This window comes from Neoarius graeffei, chromosome 17, assembly GCF_027579695.1.
Source record: "Neoarius graeffei isolate fNeoGra1 chromosome 17, fNeoGra1.pri, whole genome shotgun sequence".
Lineage (NCBI taxonomy): Eukaryota > Metazoa > Chordata > Actinopteri > Siluriformes > Ariidae > Neoarius > Neoarius graeffei.
Window position 1 is genome coordinate 9,892,333 of NC_083585.1, and position 13,129 is coordinate 9,905,461.

Consider the following 13,129-nt stretch of genomic DNA (forward strand, 5'->3'; position numbering starts at 1 on the left):
ATGTTTAGTTGCAGTTATTGCTGCACAAGGGGGTCACACCAGATACTGAAAGCAAAGGGTCACATACTTTTGTCACTCACAGATATGTAATATTGGATGATTTTCCTCAATAAATAAATGACTAAGTATAATAATTTTGTCTCATTTGTTTAACTGTGTTCTCTTTATCTACTTTTAGGACTTGTGTGAAAATCTGATGTTTTAGGTCATATTTATGCAGAAATATAGAAAATTCTAAAGGGTTCACAAACTTTCAAGCACCACTGTAGCACTTTGTATGGCCTCCATGATTTTTAATGACAGCACCAAGGCATGGAATGAACAAGTTGGCGACTTTTCGCAACATCAGTCTTTTTCCATTCTTCAACAATGACCTCTGTTAGTGACTGGATGCTGGATGGAGAGTGATGCTCAACTTGTCTCTTCAGAATTCCCCAAAGAAAATAATTTCTTTACACCACAAAGGTGAAGGCTACAAGAAGATCAGCAAAGCTTTACTTATCAGTCAGAATACTGTCACAAAAGTGGTACAAAAATTTAAGAAAGATGGAACTGCAACCATCTTGGAGACGTCCAGGTCGTCCACAGAAGTTAACACCTCGACAGGAGCGTCTTCTGATGAGAAGAAAATCAGCATGCAAGTTCAGTGCGATTATCTAAAGAAGTAGAAAGCCAAACTGGGGTGACTATTTCCCGTGACACAATACGGCGTACACTGCAGAGGAATGGCATGCATGGATGCCGTACATGAAAGAAGCCTCTCCTAAAACCCAGGCACAAAAAAGCCCGCCTAGAGTTTGCCAGGGCCCATGCTGACAAAGATGAAGACTACTGGGACTCTGTACTCTGGAGTGATGAGACCAAGATAAATGTTTTTGGAACTGATGGCTTCAAAACTGTATGGTGTCGCAAAGGTGAGGAATACAAAGAAAACTGCCTGGTGCCTACAGTGAAACATGGTGGTGGCAGTGTCCTTATGTGGGGCTGCATGAGTGCTGCTGGTGTCGGGGAGTTGCATTTCATTGATGGCATCATGAATTCACAGACGCATTGCTCTATACTGAAAGAAAAGATGCTACCATCACTCCGTGCCCTTGGTCGTCGTGCACTTTTCCAACATGACTAAACGCAGATCTGTTGGATTTCTGAAGAAGAACAGCGTGAAAGTGATTCAGTGGCCAAGTATGTCTCCTGATCTGAACCCAATCGAACACCTGTGGGGAATTCTGAAGAGACAAGTTGAGCATCACTCTCCATCCAGCATCCAGTCACTAAACTTTTCTTCATTGTTGAAGAATGGAAAAAGATTGATGTTGCAAAATGTCGCCAACTTGTTCATTCCATGCCTAGAAGACTTGGTGCTGTCATTAAAAATCATGGAGGCCGTACAAAGTGCTACAGTAGATGGAGTAGTTTTTGTTGTGGGGTGCACTCATTTTTGCACCACCCTAATTTGAGTAAAACTGAAAAATGTGTAATCTAAGTTATATTATTAACCTTACTTTCATGTTAGAAGTTAAACAGATGTTATATTAAACTTTGTCTTGTCAACATTTTGGAACTTGTTTGTGTTCATTGAGATATTGTTTAAAATGTTACTTTTCAAAGGGGGTGCACTCATTTACGCTCAGCACTGTAGATACTTACAGACATGTACACCAATCAGCCATAACATTTAACACCACTGACAGGTGACGTGAATCCTCCTGTCCTTCGGGCTGGTCACCGTCCCATAGTCAGACCCTCCAGGATTTCGAGATGTTGCGATTTGCAACATCAAATTCAACCAATCCCCGCGAATTCAGGGCAATGTTGGATATAATTGCAATCACCGCAACTTTCCCGCAAATTTGACCAATTGTTGGCGTCGTCTTGAGGTGACGTCGACAAACTACCTTCCGCCTTACTTCCGTGTATACGCAGTGTTGCCAGATTGGGCGGTTTCCTGCCCAATTCTACTTTGCGGGCAAAAAATGGCTTGGGCTGGTTGACAAAAATTGGCCGGGTTTGCCATTAGTTCAGCGGGTTTTTATCAGATGTTTATAAATATTTCGCACCAACGTTCTGTATGAGAATGCAGCCAGAGACACTTTTTTATATATATATAGCCTTAGAAGGACTTTGATGCAGCACATTCTATGTACTATCTACGTCCACTAGTCTACATCCAATCCATATTAAACACTTCTGTGACCCAATCAGAGATCGTGGGCATCACACGACACACAGTGCCACTTGTTACGCTCCCTGTAACATTGTCTTTGGTCAACTGAGGCAAGTCATAGACCTAGTTCACCCAGTACCCCTTAGGTATTTTAAACAACCAAAATCGAGCATTGGCCTAAATTAATCATTAAAAATAAACATTAATCTCATTTAAGTATTATTTAAACAAAAAAAAATGTCGATGTAACTGTAAGACTAATATGAATATGTGTAATTTAGTGCAGAAACTGAACTCATAAACTAGTAAATAAGAGTGACTCTTATGTTACATTCAGCCATGCATCGTAGCCTAACTTTTTTTTTTTAATTGAAGTATATAAAACAGGTACAATCTAACAAATCCACAAAAATCAGGATGACAGATGAAGAAAATACATGGATGTAGACAAAAATAAATTAAGCAGAATAACTAGGCCTATAAAATTAATAAAACAGAACAGGATAAATAAAAAATAAATAACCTCAGCAATGCAGATGTTAGATATGCATCGTAGCCTAACATCTCATCTCATTATCTGTAGCCGCTTTATCCTTCTACAGGGTCGCAGGCAAGCTGGAGCCTATCCCAGCTGACTACGGGCAAAAGGCGGGGTACACCCTGGACAAGTCGCCAGGTCATCACAGGGCTGACACATAGACACAGACAACCATTCACACTCACATTCACACCTACGGTCAATTTAGAGTCACCAGTTAACCTAACCTGCATGTCTTTGGACTGTGGGGGAAACCGGAGCACCCGGAGGAAACCCACGCGGACACGGGGAGAACATGCAAACTCCACACAGAAAGACCCTCGCCGGCCCCGGGGCTCGAACCCAGGACCTTCTTGCTGTGAGGCGACAGCGCTAACCACTACACCACCGTGCCGCCCCGTAGCCTAACATAGCCTACATAATATTATGCGTGTGCGTCACCTACTGGTGCATGTAGGATTCAGAACACAGCAGATGATTGCAGAGTTATAATCTGATTCAACCATACGTAGCCGAGTACCAGACAGCAGATTTTTCACCTCCAGCACTGACTGTCTCATGTTGCCATTTAGAAGTTGTTTGCATTGTTGTTCGATTTACAAATAGTATACTGGTCTTTAGCTGCATATTTTTACTTTACAAAATAGGCATCAAGTATATTTTACATTTTGGGCGGTTTTAAGTGCATTTTGGCGGGTTTTAAACATATTTTGGGCTGGAAAACGTCAGCAGTATCTGGCAACACTGTGTATATGTTCAAGAGAAGCAGCATGTGCGAGTCAGTGTTTATATAGGCTTAAATTCTGTTACTGAAAGTGTGTTATGTTTACAGTGAAGGACTGTGCGCACTTTATTTTTTACTTAATACAAGAAATTAATGGATGCCAACATTTTTGCCAAAATGGTATTTTATTTTCCATTGTTTAAGCAGCTTCAGTATCATACTGTGAGATTCTGTTCAAATTGTTTTTTTTTTTTTTTCTTCTATGAAGCCTGAGCCATTTATTTTATTAGTTTATAATTATTGTTTAATTTAGTCTTCAGGAGAGACTGCCTGCACACAGTACTAGTATTAATAGTTTTTTTTCTTCCATGAAAGCTGAGGCATTTATATTATATTTTAAGGTAACTTCATGTTGTGCTGTGAGGTTCTCTGCACTTTTAACTTTTGAACCAACAGGTGCATTTGGATAAGTAAAGCCTATTTTTCTGCATTTCTGGAGTTGTGCTAATCTTTTATATTGGTAAAGTTGTTTATAGGACCATTTCTCAGTGTCTTTTTTTGTTTTTTTATCAATAGTTTTTCAGTAATAACAATATTTAACATATCACTCAATTTTAATCACAAAAAGAGAAAATCGCAACAATTTCTCGCAACTTTCACTTCCTCCCGCAATATAATCGCAACAAAAGCCTAAACACCAACTTTCATCGCAATTTTTTGCAAAACCCCCCCCCCCCCCCCCCGCAACATCAGACATTTTAGCCCGCCACAATCACAAAAAAGGCCCGCGAAATACTGGGGGGACTGCATAGTGACTCTTAACAACCAAGCTCACCGTCTTTCCCTGTCTTCAGCCAATCGCGTGGCCTCATTAATTGGAAGGCCTATCAGCTCCTTGATGTTATCGACAAATCTGATCTTTTGCCTGCCATGCTTCCTCTTAACAGCCACTTTTCCTTGCAAAATTATTTCTTCTAGATTGTCACCCTCCCGTCTGGAATGATGACCAAAACACGTCAGTTTGCACAACTGAATACAGTTTAACTGCGATCGCTTTCATACACCGATCTCATTTAGCACCCACTCATTTGTTGAGGGTGAAGTGAATAACACTGACTATCTCATTACAGTGGCACCTGTCAAGGGGTGGTATATATTGGGCATTTGGGCAACAAGAGAACAGTCAGTTCTTGAAGTTAATGTGTTGGGAACAGGAAAAATGGGCAAGTGTAAGGAGCGACTTTGACAAGAACCAAATTGTGATGGCCAAAATGTGATGCAGTGTTCCTCCTAGACATTTTCATTTGAGAGTCAACATGACTCCTAAGTTTTTAATTTTCAGTCATTATTATTATTTTTTTTTGAGAGTCATGGTTCCAGAAGTTTATTCTTCGTTATTTCATTATATTGAACAAAGAATGGAAAAATCTAGAGTTGTTTTTCCTTTATTTCAGTTTCTAACTTCTGAAAAACACCATTGTACACTTTAATCTTTCAAGCAAAACTCCGAAATACTGTTATTTTTGATGCAGAAATAACCAGTCAAATAACAGTCTTACAGTACAGTCATTTTCGTTAGACCAGTTTATCAATTCCATGCTTTTTTAGTTTAGAAAGTAATGCAGGAAGAGTCTCTTCAAAAAGTATAGCGGACGAGACAAGACACGGGCACAAGCAGGGGAAAAAAGGAGGGAGAGGGAGAGCAGGAATGCGACCGCCTTCCGTGGAAGCATGGAGAGGGAAAAAAAATCTCAATGTTATTCACTTCACCTGTCAGTGGGCATAACCTTTATGGCTGATGGGTGTGTGCAGTACATACAGTACCAGTCAAAAGTTGGGGTATGAAAACTGATGAGACTGGACTGTTATGCAACACACCAGTATTTTGGAATTGGCCTGATTTACTGCCATCTTTTCCATATGCACGGTTTGTATTTGAAAAAGGAGCCGAGAGTGTTGCAGGTTTAAGGTACGTCAGTTCCATGTACTGAACACTTCTTCTTTTTCAACTCCGCCAAGGTTAAATATAGTTTTCCATTCTCTGGGACCTGGACATAATGGCACCTGAATATTTTGCACTTGTTGTAAATTTCATATGATTCTAAAAAAAGCATTGCTAAATATCAACATCTTTTTCCCTTTCTGGTGTTTCTGTGAATGTTCCCGTTTCCACACAGAACTGCAGCACTCTGTGGACTCCGTTAAACAAGATGAAAACCTGACCGTGTCCCTGGACCATTTCTGGTGGAGAGTGGGCCAAGGCTCTCACATCCAGCAAGCTCCTCATCCACCAGGCAAACATGTGTGGGGAGAGGCACTCATCATAGACTCCTTCACACTGCAGGTTTAAAAAAAAATAGTCTTACACATTCAGCATTTATTAAATTAGGTCAGCATCCATTACATTGTACTCTACAGAAGAAAGTCTTTTCATTGCTGTAGATGTTGTATGATAAACATTGTGTCTTTCTTGCATCTGTTTCATATTCTTGTTAGTACGATATCTCAAGAATGAGTGTGTGATTGTTTGTATGAAATTATCATTGTGTCAAATTTTGATTTTGGAATTAATCGAAACAGGGTCAAGGTATATTTTAAGGTTGAGTCAAATTCGTAACAAAGGTATCATGTCGGCTAGAGTTCTACTTCTTGCATCTAGAGTCTTTTAAAGGGAGAGTCCTTGGCATTTAATGAAATATAAACTGTCTGGAAGACTTTCTTTAGCACACACTGTAGTTGCATGGATTAAAGTTTTCCGTCGTGTGACGGATTTCCGTCAACTGAACTCTCCCAAGGCCAAATGTGAGGTCGGTGCTGATCCGAGGAGAATTAAAATGACGGGTGGTTGGGTAGAGATTGGGTTATAACACTGATGTGTTGCAACACCATCAACTATCAGCAGGGTTTATTTAACTTTTTTGTTTTTGAGCCATGCTTTGTGTCGTTCATTTCCTATGTTTGATCATGTTTAAACGTTCGCTGTCTACCGTGCGGCATTAAAAAAAACATGCGCTGTCAAAATTGGCAAAATACATTCCCATGTGCTTGGCGTGCTTGTGTCTGACCATTTCTGTTTTGTATTAAATTAAATCTTCCCAAAATGACTTAGTTCAAACCTGGACATATAGAAATGGAGCATGTAAAAAAAAAAAAAAAAACGAAAAAATAAACCCTGGAAAGCCCGCTCCTCTGCTTCAGCCAGACTTGAAGACCCGACGGTGCAATGCTTGCAGACTGTCAGAAGTAATTAGACCTAAATTTATAGCTAACAAATCAGCAGACGCCCCAACAATTATTATTTTCGTTAGGCCAATGTGTAAGGTATGTTAGAACCGTGCCTTATAGCCTACGTTATATCACAATTTAAAGGACGTTTGAGGAGTTGGAGGCTGCGAGCGCAATGATGTTCCGACATGCGCTAAACTTTATTCCCTGAAAATCATACACCAGCGTTCAATGCCCCAAACAGTCAAAATGTCTCGAAGACTACGGTTAAATAATAATCATAGCCTACTAAGTTAAATTACGTCAAAACATCTGTTTCTGGCCTATGAAATGATGGAGGAAAATGAGAACGAACGCAAAGTAGATAGCAGCCAACTTCACGTGATCTTTTAGGTAACTTAACACTCGTGTTGGCCACAATATTTCTCTTAATAAAATCTTGAATTGTTTTTGAAGTCGTATTCAACACAAAGTAAGGTCAGATTTTAATTTTAATTTAAGCGAAGATCCAAACTTTTTTCTATATTGACGTCGAGCAGAGGAGCATGTCGTCATTCTGCTTTCGGTTTCGGCAGCATGGATGTGCTTTACATGAAAGAAGGCACTGATGTGTCTGCCATCGATAAAGGTGTAAAACAAGTGGAGGTGGGCTTGGCTGTACGAAATGGGTGAAAACGGAAAGCCATTTAGTTCATGGTGCAAAAAACTAAACATTCCAGGTGCTTGCATTTGTGTGGTTTGCCATAAAAAAATAATATACGGAAGCAATGGAAAGAAAGTGCAGTAAATTGAATATATTAATCCATTAATTAATTGATAGTTATCAGTTCTAAGTTAACCATTCTCAGAATTTCATCAAAATCCACCCACCCATAACCCCCCCCCCTCGTAAATTTTCAGTCAAATAATAATTTTTTGCTTTAATCCATGTAGTTTTTATTATTTATGTGTTGTCTGTCTGAATTGGCAGGGCAGCTTCAGTACTTCCCACAGTGTGGACTCCAGTTCCTCAGCCAGCGTCTGTGTGGAGTCCAGTTTGCAGGGCCTGCAGTTGGAGCTGTCGGAGACCTGTGCTCTGTGCCTCTCTCGTCTGTTCTCCGTCCTTAAGCTGGGCCAAGCTCAGGATTCACTCACTCCAGCAGGAGAGTCAGCATCTCGCTTGCCTCTAGTTTTGAAACTTCAGCTCAACTTGCAGGATGTCAACATGTTCACGCTCTCGAATGTAGCAGGTGAGTATAGCTGGGAAGCTTCATGGCTTACAGCTCTTTCTGTAACAGCCTGCTTAATAACTATAATTCTGCTTCTGGTGGTGTAGGAGCCGTGGTGTTTCGGGTGGATGAAGTAGGAGCCAACAGCTCTGCCGAGAGCTCGCAAGTATTAGTACACGGTGTGGCTTTGTCTGTACTGAAATCACTCAGCGAGAGCACGGAGCCATGCTGCCCTTCGGACCAGGCCTGCAGCCCTGTTCTCAGTCTCAGCAGCCTCACTGTGGCCTACCAGAACAGCAGCCACACCCTGGAGGTACCTCACCGACACACACCAACTCCATGTTCCTCTTTCTCCCATATACGATGTTTATGTAGTGATATTTATTTTGAATCGCATTTTACCAGTGGTGGATGTGGTGTTACTTTAAATTGTTTTTATATTTACCTTTTAGTAATTAGAGGTTCTTTCTCTTGCAAAATTACAGAAAATGTCATTTTTACACAATCCTGTTGCTTAAAACGCTTGCAGTCCTTGTGCCAGGACTAGCATGCTCCGATTCATGGCTACTGTCGTGAATAAATGTTTAATTCCAAAAAAAGCTCCTTAGTAAGACGCTACTCCTACTGAACATTACATGAAGGCTGATTTACAAATGTAAAGTTTAAATCAATTTGTTTCTTCCCATTTTAATCACGTGTTTCTCATTTACTTTGTGCACAGATGCAGAGTGAAAATGCCCTGGCCCTGCAGTGGACGCCGTCTGATCACATGTTTCTGTATCAGCACGTGTGTGAAAGTCGAGGCTGCTGGAGCACACTGTGTGCAGTGCTGGGCATAAAGCAGAAAGAAGTTCCCTTACCCTCTCCACCCTCTTCTGCTATAAGAAGCCTCAACGTGCACTTTGTTCTGGCTAACACCCAGCTCACCGCACATGTCACGGAGAAGAACTTCATTGTTTTGCGTGCTGAAGCTCTGTCAGTTTCCAAGCAGCCAGGAGCCACTCACCTCAAGTCTCTTCAGGTGGTGCTTAACTTCGATGGCAATGACATTTTTACGTTTTCTGAGCCAGAGGTAAACATGCTCGATAATTCAGATGAGCTACAGCAGTACCGCAGTCGCTTCCCGTTCCTGTCAACGTCCCACAACCGTGCTTGGCTCTTTTCCTTCCCTGTGCTCGCTGTGGAATTCCCATACCAGTACAACTTTTCCAGCACTTTTGACAAGACTGTGAGTGCCCAGAAATGGCTCAAGAGCCTCCACAGAACTGGTTCCACCGAGCCTGAGCACCTTCCTCCAGATCTCCTCTTCAACGTAGGCCAGTTCTCCTTTGTCTTTCTGGACGACGTGTTCGAGATCAAACTGCGTGACAACTATGAGTTGATGAAAGATGAGAGCAAGGAGAGTGCTAAACGCTTGCAGCTACTTGACCGCAAAGTAGCTGAGCTGCGCAGGATGCACGGTGAACTGCTACCAGCGCGCAAGATCGAGGAGCTGTATGCCTCACTGGAGCGCAAGCACATCGAAATCTACATCCAGCGCTCACACCGCCTCTACGCCAGCACCCCGATGCGCAAGGCACTGCTCACGTGGACTATGGCAAAATTGGAGCTGGTGGCATTGGCTGATCACTCGCTGCATGGGCATGAACATATGCTTGAGCTGCTCTGTGAGATCGACAGTGTCAGTCCCTTTCCCAGAGAAGGATTGCCTCTGGTGGTGCAGTGGTGCCGCGCTGTCTCGTTCAAGATTAGCGCGTTCTTGGGTCAGTATTATTGTTATCTCACCAGCTGTAGCTATTGCCATCACACGGTGTCCGTCCATCCACAATTCACAAAAATCACTACTCCTCCCTGAGTTTTCAGTGGGTTTTGATTCTGATTGTTTTGTTTGGAAGATCTAATTGTTCTCCTGAAGAACAACTTGGCTAATTATAAACGAGTCTGGTTTCTCATGGTACGGTTGTGTGAGCTACTGCATCGTTGGCGCTCTGGTTTCTATCCCCCGCTGGCCGAAAGGCCCAAAGGGGGATTGTGTCATGGCGATGTCCGTCCGTCCGTCCCAGGAACCTTCTGAAATCGACTCCTCTCTCAATTTTTGGAGGAATTTCACAAAACTTTGCAGGATTCGTTGTTATATGTCGGTAATACACATATTGCAATTTCGTTCAATTCAGTTGCGTTTTACCAGGGTTATGCAGAGATTCCTACTAGTACGGATTGGCTGTATTTTGTATGGAAAAGTTACGTAAATACGATGTTATTCTGTACGAAATTATTATAAAGTCTTAAATTCCAGTGAGTTGTTTTTAAATGTCCAAGTGACTTTTTCAATCCATGTGCGATTCACGGCTATTTATTTTTACGACAACCGCACATGCTGTGTGTGACATGCGCAGATTCCGCACATTTGTTCGCGCTATTTTCGATACGTTAGAATGGCCGTGCGTTACACCCAGTCAGAAGGGCAATGGATACGCGCACTGCAAACTGTGTAGAACTGACATTAACATCACTCATGGTGGTCGCGATGACTGCAGGCGGCATGTCAACTACAAAAAAAAACATATGGAGTATGCTGAAATGGCGAGTCAGGCGGAAAGTAAATCTGGGGGTATCCAGCAGTTTTTTACGAAATCTGTGGATGAAAAGACACGGAACGTGACACGTGCTGAAGCGGTGATGGTTGACCTGTGCTTGGAGTTGAACTTGCCAATTAGTGCCATGAAATGTGAGTTAAACTTATTCAGTTTCTTTTTACGTCTGATTTTTATTCACTGAAATATCAAACACTGGCTGGACTTCTTTAATTCAAAGTCTTTTCAGTGTTGCAAGTGCAAATGTACATGTAGTATGATCAAAAACAGAATTTTATGATCAGTGCTGTTGGGATTGTGGCAAAAAATTGATCATTCCACTGTTTTAAATACAATTATAAATGTCATTTTATTCAATGTCTCTTCTGAAGCATTATGCTGAAGTATTTATATATTGGGACATTATGATAACAATGTCGGACTCTCTTTGGCATGAAATAAGAAATTTTTTTTTAATTTTATTAGAATCCGTTAACAGGAACATTTTGCCAGGCAATATAATATAATACTTTTGAGGAGTTAAAGTCAATACCAATGATTGGTAGTCGACCGTAATGTCTGCAAACAGGGAACACTATTGTATTTAGAAAAATGTGATATATTGTATGCTCTAGAAATTTGTTGAGTGGAAAATCAATTGAGATGGCTGCTCGCGTTTTGTTTATTCAATTCACACAAAACAGTTCTTTTTAATAATTTAAATATTAAACATATTGGTATATACACCTCTTTATAATGGCAATGCGCATAAATTAATGTTGCTGAAAGTCATTCCAAAATACTGAAAAATGTTTTCAAGAATACTGAAATTCAAAATTTAGGGTAGGCATCTCTGGTTATGGCCGAGTTGCCAGCGGGGGACATCGTGCTCTCAGAGCACTCTTGTTACACTTATGTACTTCATATTATGTGTCTGTCATATGTGTAATGTGCTTATGAAGGTGCGTTCTGTTTCTTCTTTTTTGTTAACTGGTTATCTTTCATTTCACTTTTGGTGTAGTGAGGATCCGAGATTACCCACGATACCTATTTGAGATTAGGGATTGGGAGCTGTCAGGGCGTCTTATAGGGACAGAGCAGGATGGACAGGTGCGTGGACGGCGCAGGGAGGTGATCCAACTTGGCCAACCTTGGGGAGACGTGACTGTTTACCGGAACATGCCTCCTCTCAAATTCTACTATGATGTCACCTGTGAGTTTCAATATATTCATTTTCACATTATACTTGACAGACTGTGAAAAGTTTGAGGACAATATTCTCTTTTCTTTAGCAAACATATCACTTTATACAATTGTATGGGGGCCGTGCTGGGACCCAGCGTGGACTCTGATTGGCCAGGCAGTGGATTTATTGACCAAGCCCACTGCTGACCCCTCTCCTCTTCTGGCCTGGTGGGATAAAAGCAGGCTGCTCTTGCATGGACGTTGGTGCATGGACATTGAACAAGCCAACCTGCACCAGCTTGCCACTGAGGTACTGCCAGTAAGCTTTTTGGTCTTGCGTTGCGGTTAAGAATACAGTCTTGCTCATGGAGTCATTTCACTGAACCCACATACTTTTACAGGACCCTTATAACACTACAGAAAACATGCACTGGGAGTGGAGCAAGCTCAGTTTTGACTGGAACCCTGGACAGTTTGTCTTTAACGGTGACTTGGATGTCAATGTCAGGACCGCCTCAAAGTGTGTAACGTTTTTTTTTTCTTTTTCTTTTATTGAGGTTTGCAACAATAAATACATAAATAGCAAAAGTGGCAGGAGAAGAATACAGGGCAAAGCCCCAATTAACATTAACATATTTAATGTTAATATGTGTAACAAAACATATTTAGATGATTAAAAACAAGAAAAACAATAAATATAAAAAATAATTATCAATTGACTAGGTAACAAAAATATCCAAGTTAAATAAATGTGCCCGGTATGAGTACAATCTTGAATTATAATGGCTACGAAGTAGTTTTTTGAACTCAGGAACTGACGTAGACTGCTTTATATAACTGGGGAGACTGTTCCATAATTTTATAGTTCGAGGAAAATATGAGTTAGTGAAATAAATCTTGCTTATGCGACGCAAGAGGACAAAAGTTGTTAAAATCATAGTTACGAGTTCTATAATGGCTGGTTGCAGGTGACAAAAAATTGACAAAATTTGCTGTTATTATCCCAACCTTGAATTTGAATAGGAGGACTAAGTCATGTATCTCCCTATGAAATTCTAGAGGGAGTAAATTTAGCTTACACAGCCTGTCATTGTATGTTAACTCTACGGCCGGATAGTTTAGAATAAACTTTGTGGTGCAACGCTGGATGTTTTCCAACAGCTTTCGATGTTTAACTATAATAAGGGGACCACAAAGGCGATGCATATTCTAATATTGGCCTAACTAAAGTCATATACAGTAACTGCCTAGTTGATACATCGTAAATATCACGCCCACAAACGCGCTTCACAAGACCTAACACTTTGTTTCCCTTAGCACAAAGTTCCTCAATATGGGTAGCCCACGTGAGCTTATTAGAAACAACCACCCCGAGATCGAAAGTTTCAGAGGCTGTTTCCAATACCTTCCCAGCTAGTTGATGATTATTTGGAGTCCCTTTACGTGATCTCAGCTTTGACATGTGCAAAACCTTGCATTTAGAGATGTTAAACTGCATGCCATAATCCATAC

At 41.0% G+C, this 13,129-nt stretch overlaps 1 protein-coding gene across 1 annotated transcript in view; it reads left to right on the top strand.

Moving 5' to 3' along the window:
* Window positions 1-13,129, top strand: part of LOC132901361 (bridge-like lipid transfer protein family member 2) — an 81,276-nt gene that overhangs the window by 17,392 nt on the left and 50,755 nt on the right. The window contains exons 14-20 of the mRNA XM_060943690.1: window positions 5,604-5,770; window positions 7,622-7,880; window positions 7,967-8,172; window positions 8,581-9,622; window positions 11,454-11,645; window positions 11,725-11,927; window positions 12,019-12,137. Coding sequence (XP_060799673.1) covers window positions 5,604-5,770; window positions 7,622-7,880; window positions 7,967-8,172; window positions 8,581-9,622; window positions 11,454-11,645; window positions 11,725-11,927; window positions 12,019-12,137 — 2,188 coding nt within the window. The remainder of the gene's footprint in view (window positions 1-5,603; window positions 5,771-7,621; window positions 7,881-7,966; window positions 8,173-8,580; window positions 9,623-11,453; window positions 11,646-11,724; window positions 11,928-12,018; window positions 12,138-13,129) is intronic.